At 48.4% G+C, this 22,263-nt stretch overlaps 1 protein-coding gene across 5 annotated transcripts in view; it reads left to right on the plus strand.

The window, feature by feature from the left end:
• Window positions 1-21,626, plus strand: part of RERE (arginine-glutamic acid dipeptide repeats) — a 167,013-nt gene extending 145,387 nt beyond the window's left edge. For 4 of the 5 annotated variants that reach the window (XM_031613497.2, XM_090123046.1, XM_031613498.2 and 1 more), the window contains 11 exons: window positions 8,403-8,565; window positions 10,477-10,569; window positions 11,335-11,534; window positions 12,238-12,399; window positions 13,218-13,331; window positions 13,979-15,357; window positions 16,062-16,284; window positions 16,939-17,662; window positions 19,482-19,628; window positions 19,901-20,081; window positions 21,177-21,626. In XM_031613497.2, the coding sequence (XP_031469357.1) occupies window positions 8,403-8,565; window positions 10,477-10,569; window positions 11,335-11,534; window positions 12,238-12,399; window positions 13,218-13,331; window positions 13,979-15,357; window positions 16,062-16,284; window positions 16,939-17,662; window positions 19,482-19,628; window positions 19,901-20,081; window positions 21,177-21,210 (3,420 nt within the window). In that variant the 3' untranslated portion in view covers window positions 21,211-21,626. The remainder of the gene's footprint in view (window positions 1-8,402; window positions 8,566-10,476; window positions 10,570-11,334; window positions 11,535-12,237; window positions 12,400-13,217; window positions 13,332-13,978; window positions 15,358-16,061; window positions 16,285-16,938; window positions 17,663-19,481; window positions 19,629-19,900; window positions 20,082-21,176) is intronic. The other variant, XM_031613499.2, reaches the window with a different exon arrangement.
• Window positions 21,627-22,263: the final 637 nt, after the last annotated feature.

A 22,263-nucleotide genomic window follows, 5' to 3' on the forward strand; every position in this document is an offset into this window, starting at 1 on the left:
CCACGTTCAGAGAGACTGGGAAGGTGTCAGCCACAGAGGATCTCCTTCTAATACTGTTTTAGAACACAGTCTTTCTTTATGCCTGCTGGGCTGGCCTACCTGGAGTCACTTCTGTCCTGCTCTGTGTGTGTGCTGCACAGCCTTGCTGATCCCTAAGCTGCTGCTCTTCCATGTCACCCACCAATGGTTTGCAGCGTGATGCCAGCACGGCCTTTCAGAGCCAGCCCTCGTCCTGCAAGCTGGATGTGCAGCACACAGAGAAAAAACCCATTGCTGAAGGAAACATTCGCTTGTGCAATACATGTGTTCTCCTGGTGCGTTTGGCCCTGAGCCCAAGCGCTGCCTTAATAAATGTTGCTTCACAAAGGGAAAAATCTTCCACAGCTGGAAGCAGAAGTGTCCCCCCATGTGGGTGTCTGGCAGCCCCCATCTCGGACTGGCACGTGCAGAACACCCAGCACGAGGTGCCTGTGGCACAGAGCTCTCCTGTAGGGGCTGTGTCTTTGAGGAGTCATGCTGGCATCGCTGTATGAGCCCACAGGTCTGCTAGAAGGCCACAGAGGAGGGCAGGTGGCTCCTGAGAAGCAAAAGTGAGGGGAACAGTGCGGTGGGGAAGCTTGGTGGCTAATAGGGATGAAAGATAGAATGTCAGCGTTTTGTCTTGTTGGAAGCTCGGGGTGCTGCTGTGAGCAGCTGTTTGTCTTTTATTGCAAACAGTGCAGCTCGCCCTCTGGCAAACTTGGAAATATTCATCTCTCAACGATTTTAAAAATGTTGTGGCTACAGCTTATCACTTAAAGGAAGAATATCCTTTTGGGACGTGCATGAGAATAAACATACTCCAGTAGGCTCTGGGTTTTTGTGAAGGCCAGCAAGTGTTGTTGTAACCTCTTGGTTGTTGTTGTTCTTTTGAAGTTCTCAATTGTAAGTGCTTCTCCTTTGCTTTCTGACACCTTGATTGCCACGTGAATACAAGCCACTAATTAAACTGATCACTCGCTGCCTCCTGGGAAGCATCACCACGCTGTGTGAGCAGGGATAAGGACTGCAGTGCTCGGTGTGCATGGAATACCTGGGCTTCCAAGGCACGTTGGCTCAGCCTGGATGTAACAGCAAAGAAATCTGGGGTCCTTACTGATACAGCTGCTTGTTTACAAGCTGGTAATGAGGGATGGGCAGTGCCAGAAGGCCAGGGCAGGGCACAGGGTGATGGGAGCTGTTGGGCACCCACAGCAGGGACTGCTTGTGCTGGATGGAATGAGGTGCAAAGAGAGGCAGCGACCGTCTCCCAAAACCCTTCAGGAGCTGATCACAGTCCATGTCAAAGCCCACAAGGTCTGAAGCCATTTGCTCTGCCAGCACTGCCCTCTGTGTTAGCAGCTCTTCCATCTCCAGATATGTGAAGGTGCCTTTTTTAGCGCCGTAGTCATCATTGGGTCAGAAATCTGCCCAAACTGGGAGAAAGAGCCATCAGAAGGTGAGCTTTCCCGCTGGTGGGAATCTTGGGTTCTGCTCCTGCCTCTGAGTGCTGTGCTGCTGAGAATTAGCAATGCCTTTCACTTCTGAACTCATGCGTAGGCATTACAGTAAGCTGCAATGAATTGGTCTTTCTCATAAAGCTTTCTAACTCTTACCGTTGTCTTTTAGTTGGGTTTTGCTTGCTATGGACTTCTTTTCTTGACAGAAAGAATTTGAGACAGAAGGAGCAGCAGCAACCGAGGGATAAGCTGCTTATGTGGCACCTCTTTGTGTTTGATGTCCTGCCTCGAGAGCCGTATTTCCACTATTGCTCCCATAAACAGGAAGAGCTGGGAGCACCCCGCGCCCTCTGCACTTCATCTAGAAAATCTCCTGCTTTGGAGGAATGTTCTTGGAGAGCAGTAAAAGGAAAACAGCTGTGCAGGGATCGGATCCGAGCGGACGGAGTCTGTTTAAAATCAAGGCTTAATGACGGGGGTGGCTGTCAGAGAGCTTTTGTTTGTGGGAAGTTTGTTCCTTTGTGCATAACAGATCGAGCAGGAAAGCAGGAGCCCCTCTGTCCCAGTGCAGTGCCTGCACTGAGGTGGCTGCACCAGCTCCTTCAGTGCTTCCAGGTATAAAATGGGGTTTATTGGCCTGTTCAGGTGCTGCTTGGCTGCCCCGGAGGCTTTGGTTAGAGGTCAGGTTGAGCTGCCTCCAGCATGGACTCAGGGCTTGGGCAGTTTTCATCACAAAGCAACTGGTTGCAATGGTTTCAGCTGCAGTAAAAAAAGGCTAGCGGGTTCTGCTCTGTTTGCATGATTTCATTTTCGCTTTCCTCATTAGCAGAGAGGATTATTTCATGTAGTTTGTTGCCTCTGTGTGTCATTTTTTGGTATTTTCTGAGCACTGTCTGTTTAAATACGGCTTCAGTAAATGTCGAAACTCGGCAGCTCCCCTATGGGCTGTGAGCTGCAAAGGGCGGAAGCTGCATGTCAGTGCAGATAACGCTCACGTTTGACAAGCCAAGCCTTGTGTGATTCATCACAGATGTGTCTGGGAAACCTGAAACATCTGCTCCGTAGAGATGGGAGCACAGCAGTGTGCAGCACACCGGGGGCTGCGGCAGAGCTGGCGGCTCCCAGCAGCAGGCCTTGATTCTCATTGCTGTATTGAAATGAAAGCAATTCCAGAGCTTGACATTCAGCACACAAATGACTAAGTCCTTATTTACCTTTCAGCTCTTCTTGCCCTGTTAAAAGGGGAAAATCTGAGGGAACTGACAGAGTTTTCCATCTTTGGTTGCTTCTGTTGCCTTGCCCAGGGAAGAGCTGGGGCCGGGACTGGGCAGCATGCTGGGATCATTGCTGGGACAGCTGGGGACCTGCAGAGCCATTGGGCCACATATCTGCCTGCAGAGGAGCTAAGAGGGAACCCTGGTGACTGGGAAGTGCTTTCCAGACCATCCACGTGCTGCTCAGGTGGGGGATGACAGTCAGCTGCCACACTCCTTGTGCAGACCCTCAGCTGGGAGCGTTGTACCCTATTACAGGTCTGCAGTGCTTCCTGTGAGGCAGTCAGCAAGTGTGATGAAATCATATCTCAGGACGTGTTTTGATAAGGTTCTGTTTGTCCAATCGCCGTCATGCAGTAATGAAGACACAAGCGAGAGCGTGAGCACCTCACTGAGACACAGGGGCATTAATCTCCTTGCTGAATATTACAATATGACAATTAATTTTTTAATGCTTAGTTAAAAGAGAGTGCGGGACGCTGCTGTCCCTTCACTCCAGATGTCACTTTGTGCCCGTGCGCCCATTTGCAAATTGATCTTTCATTTAAATTAATTGAAGTTGACACGCGAGCCACAACAGAACGTAGTCTGCTCTGAGCTAGAATTACCAAAGTCTGCCGGTGTTTGGGGTCGGTGTGAGCTGCTGAGCGAGCTCAGTGATGTTCAGCCCCATAAAAGCCATAAAGCAGAGGAGCTGCTGTGGTCGAGGGAACCGTTCTCATTTTCCGGCAGCCATTATGTGCTGCCGTACAAAAACATTTTTTTCTTAACAGTCTTTTCTTAAGCTCAAAAATGGATTCCCCTCCAGCCACTGTCATTCAATTATCACCTCAGGAAATGCACAGATCTAACTGATGATCCCTTTAAAGCAGCCGCAGTCCTCCTCCCCTCCCACCCTTCATTTCTCTTCCCGCTCCAGTCATTAAATGTAACGCTGCCGATGTATATTTTATGGGGTGACCCTGACGGCTGTCGCTTTGAGGATGTGCAGAGATAATAAGATTGTGCATGTAATGAAGGACAGATAAATAGAAGGATGTTTACGGGATGGAGTGCGGTCGCTTTAACAGCTTTATGGCTTGCTGATGCACGCCTGCTCTCTCATGTGTGCACCCACGTGAGCCACAGCCAACACCTTCGCCTCGGATCGTGCATTGCTGGGATGGGGCAAGTGAGAGTTCCCAGAAATTCGGGTAAGAGAAGCTGCGAAGGGGCAGTGAGTGGAAAACAAGTCCTTAACAGATGAGGGTAAGGCGAGCAGGTGCTTAACTCTTGGGCTGTTTTGATAACCTCTTAATTGATCCAGCTCCAGAGAGAGCCCTGCCTGGCATACCTGGTGGCAGTGCTGGGGAACTGCTGTGACGCTATCTAGAGAGGATCTCATAATTAGTCATGGATGCAGCCAGCAGCCTGCGAGTCCCCTGGGGATCTCAGGGCCTCTGATTAACAAAGAGGAGTCTCTGGAGGAAGAAGCCGTAATTACAAAGCTTGCTTTTCCTTCTGGCATGACATACAGCTGGAGAGAGAGGGTCAACAGCTTCCAGCTGCGGCGGAGGCTCAGAACAAAGCAGTGCCTTGCTCTGTGCTGGTTGTGCAGAGCTGCTCAAACTGGTGCTTCCAGCCCTAAAAACAAGGAACGAGAGCTGCTCACCCAGAAAAGTTAGCAAAGGGTCCCTTCTGGGACGTGCTCGTTATCTCATTTCCTGCTGGGATATTGCAACCTTAATTGCAAACAGTGGAGAAAGTTAGCAAATAGGCTGCGTGGAAGTCATCAGTTAAGCGTGGCACTGAGCCCTGATACAGACGTTCTTTCAGGCTGTGCACAATAACATTTGGATTCCTCTGTGATTTGCTGTAACCCTACAGCCAAGTGGTAGGAATGGAACAGGGATACTGACCCAAGAGAAAAGCAGCTAGTATTGAGAGCAGAAGGGGAGCTGCTGCCCTTGGCAGGGATGAGCCCAGCCTAGTAAGCCTGGTGGTGATGGCTGGAGGAATTTTAGAGCCTGGCTGTCACCAGTGGGCTGTTCTGTGGCTTGAGGGGGGTCACTGTGGTTGTACTTTGCTTCTGTAAAGGTGTGATTTGGGGGAGGTGGAAGCTCTTGCTGTGTCTGTGAGGGCTTAGCAGGGCAGAAGTGCTCAGCTGACAAAAGCACTGAGAAAGCACAAAGCTGTATTGGATGGCAGGTTTTTCCATATCAAAACGAAACCCAAAAACTACAGATGGAGCCTCAGCTGGGTTCCCAGGGAGCTCTGTGAGTGCTCCTGTATTGGGGGTGCATTGACAATTTGGCATGAAATCCCAGAGGCTTAGCCTGGGTGTCTCACATACCAACCTCTTTTGCTTCTCACTCAGCCAGATGGTTTTGCCAGGAGGTACAAAATGAAACCAGGGAGCTTACCTTGCTGTTTGCAGGACAGGGAGACACAATGAGGGCAGGGAGGGTTGGGAGCAGGAGAGCAGCTGTTCAGGAGATAATGAATGGTTGGAGGAACTGCTGGATAAATACTGAGCCCCTCAAAATACACTGAGACCTGCATGGCATTCCTTAGAAAGCACTGTGCGATTTTTAATTCGGTTTTTGTAGCATTAGTAAGGTATTGCTTGCTTTTAAAAGCCTCTCTTAACATTCCAGTAATGTTTTAGGTGATGCAGTATTCCGATGCAGGCATTAATCAGTGCTCCTGAACAGGCTGCAGAGACTTACTGCTTAATTAGAACATATGCAAACCTATTTGTCACAGCTGACAGAGCCACGCAGACCGGGCTGAGCTCTATGGTTGTGCAGCCCTTGTGCCCGGGTGGGCAACACTGGGGCTGGTGGTGATGCTGGTGGTGATGCTGGGGCTGTTCAGTCCAGGAGAGGTGCAGCATTAGCTGAAGTGGCTCAGTGACATCCCAGTGTGAATTCATTAAGACCACAGCTGGACAGTCTGTTCCCCTCTGCTCCGCTGCGGCTGGTGGTTGGGCTGTTTGGGGGAGTTGTTGTTTACCTTTTCTGTTTAATTACAGCCTCGCTGCCCCCCTGATATTTTTTCTCCTGACAGAGCTGAGCTCTGGGGAAATTAAAGAGCAATTACGATGTTTGCTCACTCTGTTAAAGCACAACAGATACTTGAAGGTAAGTTGGTGCATTTGTGCGACGGGGAGCGGTGCTGCAGCAGGGCTGAGCCTTTGTGTACCCAAGGCAAGACTAAACACAAACACAGGGCACAGCCTGTACTGTGTGCTGTGCGTTTGCAAAGCAGTGATAAGTGAGAGAGCAGGGCATGCTGCACTGCTGGCAGTTTGTTCAAGGCGGGGAGGAGGCAATAAGGGCTGCCCTGGGGTTGTGCAATGTGGCTGGGACAAGTGGGCTGAGCTGCAGGAGCTGAGGCTGGTGGGAGATGCAAGAGAAAGGCTGAGGGGTTTATTGCTGATAGATGGCAGCGTGGTGCTGGGGAGGATGGAGGCTGTTGGGAACCTCCTGGCCAGTGGGGCCGCAGCATTCCTTTCCCTTTAAACTCAAAGCCTGGCACTCAGGAAGAAGGATATGAAGCGTGGCTTTTTTCTGCCTCCCTGCAGCGTGGGGAGGCACGGCATGGCCTTGGCAGGAGATGGGAAGAGGGTGAGCTGCTGGCAGCTCGTGGGATGGGTGCAAGCTGAGCTGCAGGGCGATGTGCGGCTGCAGGGCCTCATGGTGAGGTGAGCTGAGAGCACCACAACAAAATGATTGTTACAGGCCATTCATGTTTGTGCTTCTCTGTTTGCTTGCAAGCAAAAACATGGGCTAATTTGCAAGGCTGCCTTTTGTAAGCGGGCCTTTTGATCAATGCCCGCCTGTGTTAATGTTTCAGTAGGCTATTGATTTCTGCAACAGCTTTTGTTCCCTGAATTGATGTGCGCCGGGGTTCGGCAGCGCACGCTCTGCATGTTTGATTAAAGTTCATTTGACTTCTCTTGCAGCCAAGCTGGGAGCTGTTTTCCTCCCGTCGATAGAACCGAGGCTTTCCCGACGGTTCCCTTTGTGCTGAGCTGCTGCCACCCGTGCAGCCCCAGCGAGCTGCTTCTAATCCTTCCAGGCTGCTTTAATCCCCCAGGTAGACAATACAGCATTGGATAGCCAGGCAGCTAATAAGATCTGGCGTGGAATTTTTGCAGCTCAGTGTGTGTGCGTGCAGCATTGGCATCTTCTGGTTGTGCTTCCCCTGTGCCTTCTGCTGCTGTCTGTGGGGAAGTTGAGTCACTGGCTGATAAAGGGATTGCAGTGGTGGCACGGTTCATTGTTGAATAAACTTTGCTTTCAGCTTTATCTGCGCCGTTGTGAGCGCAGTTCTGAGAGGTTCTCGGGGAAAAGGAAAGTGCTGTGATCACAAAAATGGTATTTTTCATAAGTACACACCATTTCTTCGTTCCTTAAACGAGCTTTTTTTTATGATGTAGTGCAGGCGTGAGTTGTTAAACTTCCCCTGGGACCCGATGGGTTCGCCGTGTGTAAATAGAGCTCAAATAGGTTCCCGTTTCCTCTTTTATGATGGGAGGAAAACAGATTGGATTCCACCCTGCCGTTGCCATATGTCAGAGGACACGTCAATTCACCGACATCCAGACGGACGATTTACCGACTTGTTCCTTGGTGCTGGCACCTGAGGTTTGCTCTCAATGAATTTATAGGTATCGTTTGTAAGAGGCTTTGTGTGCAGAACAGCACTGCCCACGCTTCTCTGCAGAGCCCTGTGTGCCTCCTGGTGCCAGTGGTGCCCTTGGTGCCCCAGCCCAGCAAGCAGCACTGGGCAGAAATGGAGCGTGCTGCTCAGGAGGTGGAATGGCACTGCCAAAGCAGCAGGGCTCTGTGTTCCTCCAGAAACACATCTCAGCTGCCTCTGCCAGTAACCAGAGTTGTGGTTGTGCTCTTTTCCTGGCGTTTCTATTTTCGAATGAGGCACGGATAAAACCCTTCAAGTGTCTCAGATGTCAGCGGTTAATGTCTAGAACAACATCCTCCTTTTGTCTTACAAGTGTTTCGGCGGTGCAGATGTTAGTTACGGCTGTAATTGCTTGTTTGAGGCCCTTGGGAGAGGTTGGATTAAGGGTGTGTCTTTATTAGCCTCAGATTGAGTGATGTGCCCCACTGAGAGCAGGCTGGGGTTATGGGGTCTGGTTGCACACAGTGCAGTTCAGCCCTCTCTGTGGGCAGCCCAGATGTGTTGGTACTGATGCCAGTTTCCAAGGGGCTGCTAAGAGTTCCTCTGTTTCCTCTTGCAACTTGAAAGGAGCAGCACCTTCTCCCTTGGAGGCAGACAAGTTGCCAGGAAATGATGGGCTTTCAAAGTAAGAGAAAGGAGATTAAAGCCACGTGCTGTGCAGCTGCAGAGCAGGGGCTCCTGGGGGCTCTGCAGTTCCAATCTGGAGACCTCAGCCCTCTGTTCCAGGGGAGGTGGAGGGCAGCAGAAGGCCCTTGGCTGCTTCTGTGCCTCCTTCCCCCCCCAACAGCAAACGGCATTCACTGAAGGTTTTTCTGTTCTATCCAAAGGATTCTTTTCTCTGGCTGAAACGCATCGTGAAGCTTCCTGTAAAAACACGTGTGCACGTATATAGAGCAAGAGGGAGGAGAAAAGCTGACAAGTCAGAATTGCTTGCCCCTCTAACATATTCCTTCTGTATTTGCAGGGAGAACTAATCACCTTCTATTACTATTGGAAGAAAACCCCTGAAGCAGCAAGTTCTCGAGCCCACCGTAGGCATCGAAGGCAGGCTGTGTTTCGGAGAATTAAAACTCGAACTGCTTCCACTCCAGTCAACACTCCCTCCAGGCCCCCCTCCAGCGAATTCTGTAAGTGGAAGCTGAAAGCAATGCATTTATCTTTGTTTAGGTGCGTGGAGAGACAGTAACATAGTGGTGCTGTACCTTCGAGTGAATATGGCAAGGAAATGGAGTTCAGGCAGCTGCCCTCTGCTGTTCTTGTACCATTATGCTGGAATGTGGTAGGCATCTTTGATCAGCAGTGCTGTGTGTAGTTGTTAAAAGCATCGTGTTAGGATGGAAACATTGCTCTGGTGCTGAATTGTCTTGGTTTCGTGTGGCACTTTCTCCAGGCTTATTACAGTAATGGGAATGAGAAAATGCAAAAGGAGAGAAGTCCTTTCATCCTTACACAGTGACCATTCCATCTGCTTTATTACAATGTGGTGCTGCAGGCAGTGCTCCTGTGTCTTCATTTATCACAGAAGTGCTTTGGCCTTGATTGAAGCAGAAGGGTCTAAAGAAAGAATAATTGCCCAAACCAGCGAGATGTGCTGTGTCGTTAGAGGTTATGGTTAGTAATGTGGTTGTGCATTTATAAACGTTTCTGTCAAAGGCTGATGGCATCTGAGGACTAAACGCAGCACGATTTGTGTGCCTTTTAAAGAAAAGGCAATGTGTGGAAGGCAGAATTTTACACAGTGTTATTAATATGGGGGTAATAGAGAGTATGTTAAGTAGGGAAGGACAGAGAATTGTGGGGAGAGTAGTAGTGAGATAGCAAAGGCTGCTAGCTGCTCTGTGCTGAGATTGATAGGATTTATGGCCATTCCTGTGTGCACAAGAAGTGCAGATGTTGGCTGTACAGCTCAGTCCAAGGCAGCTCATCTGAGTTCATGTGGCTGAAAGGCTCGGTATGGATCTGACTGCAGGATGAGAGTAAAAATCAGCTTACTCAAAGAAACAAAGTTGTAGCCTGATGTTAGCTGTGCAGCTGAGGTTTAAACACCCATGAGAATTAAGGCAAAAATGGTGGTGGTGCCAGCAGCTACCGTTGTTAAACAGGACCCTGCTTTGACTAGAAGAGCAATGAGTTGATGGCAGGTGCCAGTGGCAAGTGCTGTAACACTCTGTGACCTGCATGTATGACAGAATAGCCTCCCAGAACCTTAGAAATTCAGTGTTCTTGCATCAAAGGCTTCTTTTCTAATTAAAGATGTGAAGAAAAGATGCCACACGTCACAGTGATGTCCTCAACAGAGTTTTCTGCTAGTGACAGTTTACAGATCCATTACACTGTCAGTTCATAGTGAGTGGTTAGGAAAGTGCAGTGCTCTCAACAAGGAAGGATTTGGTCAAGAGTTGTTTTAGAAGACAAGGAAGGGTAAAGTTTGTGGTGTCTGCTGATTTTCTGTGGTTTAAGTGGTGCTTTTTAGCTCTCAGCATCATAGTTAGATAATGTGTTACATACTGCTTGCAGCAAAGGAAAGTGGCTGGGGCTGTGTTCTCTGCTTCTTTGAAATGGGACATTCTTAAGATGTAATGTTGCTACAGGTTGCAACTCAAGGAGCCTCACAGTAAGGACTGGAAAGCTAATAGGATCCTCTTTTAAATTTGACCACAAAACTCCTTTCTCTCCTAAATTGTTCTGTAGGAATAGTGCCTCTCTTTCTAGCACAGTGGTGAACAACAGCTTAATTGGAAAGGTATCATCTACAAAGCCAAAATTTCTGTGAATTGGAAAATTGGATCACTTTGTACATTCCTGGAATGCTTTTTTTTTTTTTTTTTTTTCATCTGTAGATTCACCAGGTCAGGTCTTTAGTTTGCAGAATCTGATATGATGGACAGCCAAGGCACAGTGGTTATAGGAAGCCACAGAATTTAAACAAGAACCATCATTGCTGATGGTTATTGCAGCCAGGTAGGCAGAAACAGAAAATCCTGCTGAATTTTTGTTTTTTTCTTTCCCTCTTCTCCTCTTTTTCTTTGCTTATTCAGTGGACTTGAGCTCGGCCAGCGAAGATGACTTTGACAGTGAGGACAGTGAACAGGAGCTGAAGGGCTACGCCTGCCGTCACTGCTTCACAACCAGTACGTGCCTGATTCTTGCTGTGCTTCCCTCCCTCTGCTGCTGCCTTCTGTACACAGGTTCATCCAAGCATGTGCTTGTGTGTGTACAGCTGTTCAGAAAGCGTGGGGTTGAATCAGCCAAAACATGCAGCACTCAGAGCAGAGTTGGTAATGACTTATGGCTGCAAATTACTATTGCTGAGACAGAGTCCTGGGAGGTAACCATCTATGCAGTAAAATCTACAAATCTAAACAGAGTTCTGGATGTAATACACTTGTGCTCAACAAATCAACATTGAGCAGTGACTGTCTCATACAAAACTTCTTCATAGGGCACCAACACAAAGGCTGTCTGCATTTGGGTGCATGCGTGGCGTGGTTGGAGCCCCATGGTAAGGGAAGGAAATGAGAAGTGCACGGTTCACTTCTCTTTTAAGAAACCACAGCTTTGGAGAATAATAGTTGCCTGTCACTTCCCAGGTAGAGCAGATGAGACTTCTTTGTTATTTTCAGAGCTCAGCTTGCTTAAGTAAACAAATATTTTTTAAATTGAACATTGAAGAAGCTGTGCACTGGAAGGCAGATTAAGCTCAAAACAGGGCAAAGTTTGTGGAGATTTCACAATTAGCTGCAAATAGAAAAGCAGATACTTCCATAGTTATGGGGATTTCCTGGTGGGTTGGATATATATATATATTTTTTTGCTGTTTTTGTAATAATGCAGTACACTTATCTGACCATCTAGCAGATTGCATATTTCTAAGCTGTTGCTTTTTCTGCCCCCAGCCTCCAAGGACTGGCACCACGGCGGTCGAGAAAACATCTTACTGTGCACAGATTGTCGTATTCACTTCAAAAAGTACGGAGAGCTGCCACCCATTGAGAAGCCCGTAGACCCTCCACCCTTTATGTTTAAGCCTGTCAAAGAGGAAGATGATGGACTTAGTGGAAAGCATAGCATGAGGACAAGGAGGAGTCGAGGCTCGGTAGGCTTCACGCTGTTGGTTCCTTCACATTTCTGCTTGTTCTGTAAAAGGGAGGTGTTGCCTTAGGTGGTCTAAAATGAGACTCGATTCCTCTGTCCCACCTCTTTGCCTCTGTCCCACCTGTTTGCCTCTCATCCAAAAGAGTACTGCACAAAAGAGTATTGGGAGGGAAACAGCAGTAATTACTGGAACCTACTCTGCTGTGTTTCCTTATGGCATAGCAGCAGCACTGTGAAACTATAAGTGATTTCAGCAGTTGGACTCGATTGTTTTGCATGCCCACAGACATGTATATATATACATACACATATATAATTTTTTTTAATGGAACTGTAGGTCTCCACCCACCTCACCCCCTGTGTGTGTATGCACACTTAAAAACATGTATGCATGTTTTATGGAGAAAATTTAGCATGTGGACAGTAGCAGCTGAGGGAGCATCATGTTCTCATTTCTAGCAGACATTACTTAAGGGACACCACGCTCAGTGTTTTGGTGTGGGCATAGTAAGTATTTGCCTCACTTTTAAGCTGAGATGAACTTTCAAGGAAGAATTATAAAAAAAAAAATTAAGTATTCTTGTTTATTTCTTCTTTGGAGCTCTAAGTAGGAATGCTCTGTCCATGGCCTTTTTGTAAGGCAGGAAAAATTCAGTTGAACAAATGCTGACTCGGATAAACTTTTGTGTCTGTTACACAAATAGATGTCTACACTACGTAGTGGTCGTAAAAAGCAGCCAGCCAGCCCTGATGGTAGAGCCTCACCCATTAATGAAGACATCCGTTCCAGCGGCCGCAACTCTCCCAGTGCTGCCAGCACCTCCAGTAATGACAGCAAAGCAGATTCAGTGAAGAAGTCCACCAAGGTAAAATCTCCCCATCTTTTTTTTGCGTTACAACTGGGCACCTGAAGCCTCTTCCATCAGCTTGATAAGATGCAGATTCGAGGGGGCTGGGGGATCTCAGTGACACAGAAATTCCTACTTGTGTAGCTGTGCAAAACATTTGATGATGCATCTCACTGATGCATTATTCCCAGGCATACAGATGTGATAAAAGCCATTAAAGTATCCCCACATAACCTTACTGCTCTTGTGATAAACTAATCCTTCATTTTCAGATGCAAATGCAAGCGTTAGGCTCATGGAAGTAATACCTATCAGAAATGCTGCATCCAAGACAAGTAGACAGTTTTGGTTTCTTAAACTGTACTTAATCTTTATTTATAAAGGAATATGAATGTGTAGTAATTGAGACTACTTCCCTTACTGTTTTGCTGTATGCAATTTGCTTGATTTTCAGAGCAGGCTGACACTTTAGCCTGTTTCACTAAGTGCTTTTCCAAGAGAGCACTGACGAAACAAAGGCAGATGAACAAGGAAGCTTGCATTAAGCACTGTAAATTAAAAAGCAGCAAGTTAAAAATAAGTATTTATTATTTCAGGCTCTTAGCAGGAGTGCTGCATCCATGCCCTTTCTGTAAGACAGGAAAAAATAAGAAGTTGAGCAAATGCTGACTTAGCTTGGTGTTAAACACTGGAGATCTCAACTTGTGATAAGTTCTCCTGCTCCACGGGAACCCTTCTCATTTATTTGTGTTCAACATGATAGCACTGACTTGTGTTTCATTTACTTCTGTGTTTACATCACTGGTAACTGTTCTCTTCTGCTTCGTTTGTGGCAGAAAATAAAAGAAGAGGTTTCTTCTCCTCTGAAGAATTCCAAGAGGCAGCGGGAGAAGGCAGCGTCTGACACAGAGGAGCCCGAAAGGTCCAGTGCCAAAAAATCCAAAACTCAAGTGAGTCCCACAGAGAAATATTTTCATTTTTGGAAACAGTTTGAGTGTGGGAGGGAGCACAAATCCACTAACTAACCCAAAACACAAAACCAATTTAGGCCACAGCAAATTTTAACTTAATCTGTGGCTAGAAAGCAACCCATATTATAATGTGTTCCGTCTGTTGGAAAGCAGTGGAACAACATAGGGTAAGTTCAGCAGTCTGTTTGTTTGTTTTATACTTAAGCAATATAGCAGGAACATCCTTAGTTTATTTCCCCACACACACGCCTCAGTTATTTTTTTTTTTAATTGAAATTTGGCTTTCCCTTTTCTTTGACAAGTTAGAACAACACTGGAGTTGTCGTAATCTAATGGTATCTGGGCTGAGCCTTCTCTTCTCCAGGGTGGGGCAGCCTCAGCTCTCCTTGCATCTGTTCCAGCCCTGCACTTGGCCTCAGGGCCCTTCATTGGGTTCTCCCCATGTGTCCATCTCTGGTTCTGGGGGGCCTGAAACTGGGTATGCTGTAGTGGCACCACCCGTGCTGCTTTGTCCCATGAGATTTGGAGGGTGGTACTGGCACTCCAGCACATATGCACGGTGATTCTCTACAGCACGCTGCATGCAGTTCCTCACACACAATGGTTGCTCTCTCCTTCTCCTGCAGGAGATCAGCAGGCCAAACTCTCCCTCGGAGGGTGAGGGTGAAGGTGAGAGCTCTGACAGCCGCAGTGTCAACGACGAAGGGAGCAGCGACCCCAAGGACATCGACCAGGATAACCGGAGCACGTCACCCAGCATCCCCAGCCCTCAAGACAATGAGAGCGACTCAGATTCATCCGCTCAGCAGCAAGTGCTGCAGGCGCAGCCCCAAGTGCTGCAGGCACCCAGCAGCTCCGGCCAGGCTCCTCCTCCCATGCCCCCCATCCCAGCTCAGCTGCCAGCACCGCTGCCGGCAGCCTCGAGTGCTTCCGCAGCTCCGCCGCAGGTTTCACCACCAGCATCCCAGGCCCCCAGCCAGCCCCAGGCCCCCGCGCCGCCTCCTCCTCATTCCCACATCCAGCAAGCCCCTGCTTTGCACCCGCAGAGACTGCCTTCGCCTCACCCACCCCTGCAGCCTCTGAATGCATCGCAGAGCCAGCCCGCCCCAGCCTCATCGCAGCCCCACTCGCAGCCTCCTCTGCACGCTCAGCCCCAGCCTGCCCCGCACAGCCTGCAGGCGCAGCCCCTGCTGCCTCATCCCGTACCCCCCCAGCCGTTCTCGCTCCCCACGCAGTCTCCTCAGTCTCAGGTTCCCCTTCAGACACAAGCGCCGTCTCACTCCCACTCTGCACTGCAGGTGTCTCAGCCCTCCCTGCCAGCCGCAGCCCCGCTGCAGCAGGCCCAGCCTCCGCGGGAGCAGCCGCTGCCCCCCGCGCCCATGGCCATGCCTCACATCAAGCCTCCCCCCACCACCCCCATCCCGCAGCTTCCCACCCCTCCATCCCACAAGCATCCTCCTCATCTCTCCGGCCCTTCTCCGTTCTCGATGAACTCCAATCTGCCCCCGCCACCAGCTCTAAAACCCTTGAGCTCCCTCTCCACTCACCACCCTCCATCCGCACACCCTCCTCCCCTGCAGCTGATGCCCCAGAGCCAGCCGCTGCAGTCTTCGCAAGCCCAGCCTCCCGTCCTGACCCAGAGTCAGAGCCTTCCCCCATCTGCTCCTCACCCCCCATCCGGACTCCACCAGGTATCCTCGCAGCCCCCCTTTTCTCAGCATCCCTTTGTCCCCGGAGCCCCACCGTCCATCACCTCTCCTTCGTGCCCTTCCACTTCCACGCCGCCTGCCGTGCCCGGCATCCCGCTTCAGACCTCCATCTCCACGTCAGCAGCTTCTAGTGGGAGCGTGCCGGTGGTGACGTCCTGCACGCTGCCACCTGTCCAGATCAAAGAGGAGGTTCCCGATGAGGCTGAGGAACCAGAAAGCCCTCCGCCTCCACCACGGAGTCCATCGCCAGAACCAACTGTGGTGGATACACCGAGTCATGCCAGCCAGTCTGCCAGGTATGCAGGTTGGCAGCAGGTGCGCTTCTTTAGCACAACCCAAAAGCTTGCATCTCACTTGCTTGTTACAGTGGAATTGCTTTCCTTTTTGTCAAGAAAAGATTTTGTTAAGGACTTCCCTCTGCTGATGTACAGACCCTGCATTAAGCAGTGACTCTGTTCCCTTCCACCCTTCCCAAAGACAGCTAAGGGAGATAAGTGAATCTTCTTGCTTCCCATGTCTGGTTCTTGCAGGAAGGCTTGCTGAGCTGAAGTGAGAATGTTGCATGGTAGAGTTCTCCTTTCTCTCATAATTGTTGTCCTTATGTTGGCAGATCAGTTTTTATTGAAGTCAGCTGAAACGCTGGCTCCTTACACTGTGGAAGAAGGCTTCTGAATGCGTGTGGGAAATCAGCTTCAGTGAGATGTGAATGTGTTTTACACGTGCATCTTGTCAGCCCTTGTTTTAATCAGGGCTTTGCTGTTTTTTCTCTGTAAAGGTGCTTTTTCAGACAGGGTATTAGAGGTTGTACTTGTGAGTGGGTATTGTGCTTTGCTTGTCTGTGTTGTCTCATGGCACAATCAGTTCCTTTCATTCCTTTTCAGGGAAGCAGGTAGTGCTGTTGTAAGTGTACAGTGATAACTTTTCCTTCCTGACATACAGCTCTTAAACTTCAGACTTCTACCTTCCCAGAGCTGACCTCTTTCTGTTTTGTTTCCCTCAGGTTCTATAAGCACCTGGACCGTGGCTACAATTCGTGCTCAAGAGCAGATTTGTACTTCATGCCTCTGGCAGGATCCAAACTGGCCAAGAAGAGAGAAGAGGCCATTGAAAAGGCCAAAAGGGAAGCGGAGCAGAAAGCCAGAGAAGAGAGGGAGAGAGAGAAAGAAAAAGAGAAGGAAAGAGAGAGAGAACGTGAGCGTGAGAGAGAAGCAGAAAGAGCTGCGGTAGGTTTATTTGTAGCTAAAAGCTGCTTAGGAGGGTTGACATGGATAGTGACTGCAAAGTGCACGTCCCCACAGGTGCCTAAATACACGTGCAACCAGGTATCTGTGAATATGGGAGCTGTGTGTTAAGTGGATGCCAACCTGCTCTGGGCATTCCCAGCCTGCCTGTCACTTTCTTCTCTAAAGGAAGTGGAGAGTTTCTATTCCCGGCCTATAGCTGTGTGTGGGAAGCCAGTGCAGCTGGGGATAACTGGGCCAAGTGTTTACATTACTTGCAATAGAAGCTCAGATGTGGAAAACACTCTGTAGGTGTAGATACAATGAATTATTTTGCGTCACTTCCACTACCTTTGCAGTGCAGGCACAAAATCATTGTCTGCTGAAAAAGGGATACGAGGGCTTTAAATCTGAAGGCACCTTGATTAAAGACACACAACTTCTTTCTTTTTTATGACGGGAAGACCCAAACTCCGGTCTGACTGTAGGAAATCAGCACAGTTAATTCTTTGCTTTGTTTTGCCTGTTGGAAAGGAGCGATGACCTTTGGGCCCATAGAACGGGGAGGTTTTTAGTGCGTTACTTGAAGCACAAGGAGGGAAATGCATGGTAAGCCAAACGAGTTGAACTTAAACATCTCTTCCCCCATTTGTGCAGCAGAAGGTATCCAGCTCCTCCCACGAGGGCCGCCTGGGAGAGTCGCAGCTCAGCGGGCCAGCACACATGAGACCTTCGTTTGAACCCCCACCAACGACCATCGCTGCCGTCCCTCCTTACATTGGCCCAGACACACCTGCTCTACGAACGCTGAGCGAGTACGCCCGTCCTCACGTCATGTCTCCAACAAACCGTAACCATCCCTTCTTCGTCCCCCTGAACCCCACCGACCCGCTCCTGGCCTACCACATGCCTGGCCTCTACAACGTGGATCCCACCATCCGGGAACGAGAGCTGAGGGAGAGGGAGATCCGGGAGCGAGAAATTCGGGAGAGGGAGCTGAGAGAGAGGATGAAACCTGGCTTCGAGGTGAAGCCCCCGGAGCTCGATGCGCTGCACCCGGCCACCAACCCCATGGAGCATTTTGCCAGGCACGGCGCACTGACTATTCCCCCAACGGCAGGACCTCACCCGTTTGCTTCCTTCCACCCGGGTTTAAACCCGCTCGAAAGAGAGAGACTCGCACTGGCAGGCCCGCAGTTACGGCCTGAAATGAGCTACCCTGACAGACTGGCAGCTGAGAGAATACACGCGGAGCGGATGGCATCGCTGACAAACGACCCGTTGGCACGGCTCCAGATGTTCAACGTCACGCCTCACCATCACCAACATTCGCACATACATTCGCATTTACACCTACATCAGCAGGATCCCCTCCATCAAGGTGAGCCCTGGAGCTGGCTGAGCAGTTTGCTTGGGACCTCTGCCTGAAACAGGCACTGCCAGCAGCCCTTTGTTTTCCTGTATGTAACTGCGGCTTTTGGGCAGTATAAGACTGCGATATCTGAAAAGCAAACCATTATTTTTTAATGAAAGGCTGCAGGGCAGTAATAAATGCTAGTAACAGTACAGTGATCATAGAATTATAGAGTGGGCTGGGTTGAAAAAGGCCACAATGATCATCCAGTTTCAACCACCCTGCTGTGTGCAGGGTCGCCAAACAGCTGCCCAGAGCCACATCCAGCCTGGCCTTGAATGCCTGCAGGGATGGGGCATCCACAGCCTCCTTGGGCAACCTGTTCCAGTGATACCATTTAGACTCTGCACTGTCATGTGAGATGTATTTAAGAGCTTTTAAGACAGCAGCAAGGAGAACTTGATCTCTTTAGCCATTTGTCGTGGCTTTAGTTGAGCTGAAGTTCCCTGCCACAACTCTCCTAAGAAAGACCTAAATTGATGGGTTGGCATCTTTCTAGTTACAGTGTATTCTTACATATGGAAAAGTTTTTCCCAAGGTATTCAGGAGTGTCAAAATGAATTGGTGCCTTGTTCATTTCTAAAGTAAGCCACACAGTTGCTCCTCTGAGGTGTCGTGAGTCTGGCACTAAGCAGAATTTTTCTGGTAGTAGACCAGAGAGAACATTGCAAGCAGGGCACCAGGTGCAGGAGCAGCCAAGAAAGGAAAATGAGAGAAGTCCAAGTACTGACAGTGCAGCTCCTGGTGCTTCTGGGAACAAATGTACTGTTTGTGCAAGCAAATATAGCATACTTTGCCTTGGAGCATATGCATTAAACATGGCTTCCTTCCCTTCTTTTTGAGTAGGGGAAGAATTTGAATGCTGTTGCAGAAGCCAATTTGTGTAGCAAGAAATCAGCAGTGTCTTGTGAGATTAAGCGGTGAGAGTGTTTCAGGTAGGAGATGATAGCACTGAGGGTCAGCATTTCTAAAGCTGTGAACATTGCTTGAGAATGCACAAATTATGGGCTGGCTCAGTTTCAGGCAGGTTTTTGATAGCCTCTTGATAGCAGAAGAAAATTGTCATAGATGGTGTCTGTGCAAGGATGCTGTTGTCAGGTGAGTCGTTCAACCTCTGTGCAGGTAAGTCTGGGTACTGTCCTGTTATTTGTTCTGGAGCAGAGCAGTGGAAGGTGGAACAAGTGGCTGAGGAGTAGGGACTGAAGAGCAGGTTTATGGTGTTCAGAGACAGGCAGCTTAAGGTGTTTGCTAAATAGCAGTGCCCTCTGAACTGGGGGAAAGGTAATTATATAAGCAATTTAAGTATGTAACTATGTATACATACAGGGGAGAGAAATTGCAATACCAAATAAAGGTAAGAGCAGACGTTTTTTTTAAGTTCTCGGGATTGAACAGATTTCACTTTCTCAGTTCACCTGCACTGGTCTGAGCAGGGCTGGTCAGCAAGCAGGCTGTGCTGCAGTGCACGAGGGGATGATGGAAGGAAAGCTTGGGTGGTTTTGTTACTTTATTTTTTGTCACTTGGTGGATTTCTTGTTCTTGTAGAAATTGAAAGCCTCGAGTTGTTGCTTTAACAATTAAGACTGTTTGGCAAGCAGATGTCACTTCAAACACTTCAAGATAGAAAAGTGGGTTTCAAATTGGATGGAGCTAAGCTCCCGGTAATTACACGCCAATTAGGCCAAATGCCGATCCAGCTCAAGTGGTAACAGGGCTTTTGATCTCCCAGCAGTGAGTGATGCTTCCCCAAGCAGTTGATTGCTTTCTTTCTTTCCTTCTTCTAAAGGTTCAGCAGGACCTGTTCACCCGCTGGTGGATCCGTTAGCAGCTGGACCCCATTTGGCACGTTTCCCCTACCCACCTGGGACCATCCCCAACCCATTGCTAGGACAGCCACCTCATGAGCATGAAATGCTCCGACATCCAGTCTTTGGTGAGAGCATTTTATGGTCCTTGTTGGAGGCTGCCCTTTGATCTGAGCTGTCAGCTTTTCTTCTGGCTCCGAGCGTTTCCTGGGAGGTGTGGCACTGGGGTTGAGCTGTAACTTCAGTTACAACTGAAGTCGGTTTTTATTTGCCTTGTTTTGTTTGCTGGTCTCCGTTTTAGGGGAGGTTAAAAAAGAAAAACAAAAAAGAGGCTTTGTGAGGCAGCTCTGTGCAGACCTCATAGCAAAAGAGTGTACAAGTGCACAACTCTGTGTTGTAGGTACCCCTTACCCTCGGGATCTGCCTGGTGCCATTCCACCTCCGATGTCCGCAGCCCACCAGCTGCAGGCCATGCATGCACAGTCAGCAGAGCTGCAGAGACTGGCAATGGAGCAGCAGTGGTTGCACGGGCATCCTCACATGCATGGTGGTCATCTACCAAGTCAGGAAGATTATTACAGGTGAGAGGTGCCACAGGGGCTTGTGGAGACTCAGAGGTTCCTTCATCTTTCTCTGTGTTCCAACTGTTCTTTCTTGTGAACGGATGCCTTTCTTCTTCTGTACTGAGATATTGGCCTGATGCACTTAGAGAAGTTGGTGAAGCTGCCCTTAAAACTAATTAGGGCCCTTAGACCTAATTAGGGCCCTTAGACCTAATTAGGGCATTGATGATAGGGCCCGCATTGTTGGCACGAGGCTTGAGTGAGTTGAGTCATGCATTGCAGGGTTACCTCCATCTGGGCTTTTCAGTGTGATTGTTGTTACAACTGCTGCTTCTGCATTGCTTTGTCTTCCTTGAGAGCAGTGGAGGAGGAAGGTGGGTGAGAGCTTTATGAACAAGGAGCGATAAGGAGTTCCATAAATCAGTGAATCTGAAGAAATGACTAAAGGGAAAAGGAGATGGGGTGTGTGAGTAATGTCAGTCCTGAGTTAACATTTGGGAGAGCCCAGGCGAACTGTGCGAGCCCTTTCTCCCCACACTGCTGTAGGGTGTTGGTAGTGGAGTGGTTCTCTTCTCAGCCTGCCTGGCCTCACAGCACCTTATTTCCTCTTGGGCAACGGCTACTGAACGATACGTCAGCTAAGAAGCAGCAGCCTTCAGCACCTAGCAAAGGTCATTCCACGTGCCTGCAGGTAGCAAAGCTGTGTAGGAAGCAGCATATTAAATACCTGCCTCGCACTGCTTCACTCTGATGTTTCTGTACTTGCTCCTGCTATCCAAAATCACCCGCTGGCCTTATGCCACGAGGGCAGCCGCTCTGCCTGGAGCTGAGTGACATTTCACTTGCAACTGCAGATCAAGCTGGAGCTTGATGAGCTGGCACGAGTGATCTCACACACTTGTAAGGAGCGAAAGGTCATCGCTTCCTCCCACAGCAGACGCTGTTATCGCTGCTGTTACAGCGGTCCTCATTTAGTGCTGAGAGCTCAGAAGCCCATCCTGCAGCCTCTGTTCCCTTCAGGGCGCCCAGGTGAGGTTGGCAGGAAGGCATGCTGTCACTGAAGTGTCATGACACCTCCTTGGTTTGTTAAAATGAGTTTTCTTTCTTTTTCAGTCGGCTGAAGAAAGAAGGCGACAAACAGTTGTAATAAATTATTTATTTGTAATGCTGGCTATGGAAACCCCAGTCCTTGGGAAGGAGTGGAACATTTTTACATACAATAAGAGCTACAAAAGGAAAAGAATATCTTATAAAGATTTCTTTATATATTTAAAACAGAAACAACCACCCAACAAGTAGAGACTTATCAGCATAGCGTTCATTTGTAGAGAAGATTTCTCAAGACTGGTGTGGGTCTCCCTGCATGACAACGTATTCAGAAGCCTATTGAAAATACAGGACTGTGTGGAATATTCAGAGAACATCCTGCAACCTTGGGTTTTTTTTTTTTCTTTCCTTACTAGTTTGTTTTGAGTAGGTGCTAGGATTGGGTTCACAACACAAGTCACTGTGCGTGAAGAGACACTCAGTGCATCTATAGCTACTTCAAAAAAAAAAAAACAAGGATTGCAAGTAGGTGACATAACAAGCTCTGAATCCAAGTGCTATAATAATAAAAAAAAAATCTACTTTTATTTTAATACATTGTAGGAAATCTTCATAATTTTCAAGAGAGCTCAGTTCTGCAGCATGGCTTTTTAAGTCTGTAAATAACTTTTTTGGGTAGAGGGGAGAAACGAAACAAAACGAAACTCCAGAAACGTTTATGTTGATTTTCAGTAACATCACACGTTGTGAATTCCTACCTGGTATTGACAGAATACAGAGTTGATTTTTTAATAAAAAAAAAATATATATAGTTATCCCTTTAATTAAAGGGAACAATGGGTATCAATAATTTCAAATGGGTAAAAGCTTGAAATTTGGCTTGTTATCAACAATAAGCATTAAAGGGAGATGCAGGGATAATGTTGCAAATGACTGTTCTTGGTTTTTTGTTTCTTCTGTTAGTGTTACATCTCTGTTTCTGCAGCTGATTTCTGTTGAGTTGGGTTTCTCAGCAGTGCAGGTGTCCCTTGGAGCTCACTTACCCTACTTCAGGGGTTTGTCTTCAGCATGGCCATCATACACCTCTTTCCTTTTACCTTTCGGAACCTAAATCTAACTACATTTGTTTTAGGCTTATCCCTCATAGGATAAC

The sequence above is a fragment of the Phasianus colchicus genome, chromosome 22 (assembly GCF_987193195.1).
Source record: "Phasianus colchicus chromosome 22, bPhaCol1.hap1.1, whole genome shotgun sequence".
Classification (NCBI taxonomy): Eukaryota; Metazoa; Chordata; class Aves; order Galliformes; family Phasianidae; genus Phasianus; species Phasianus colchicus.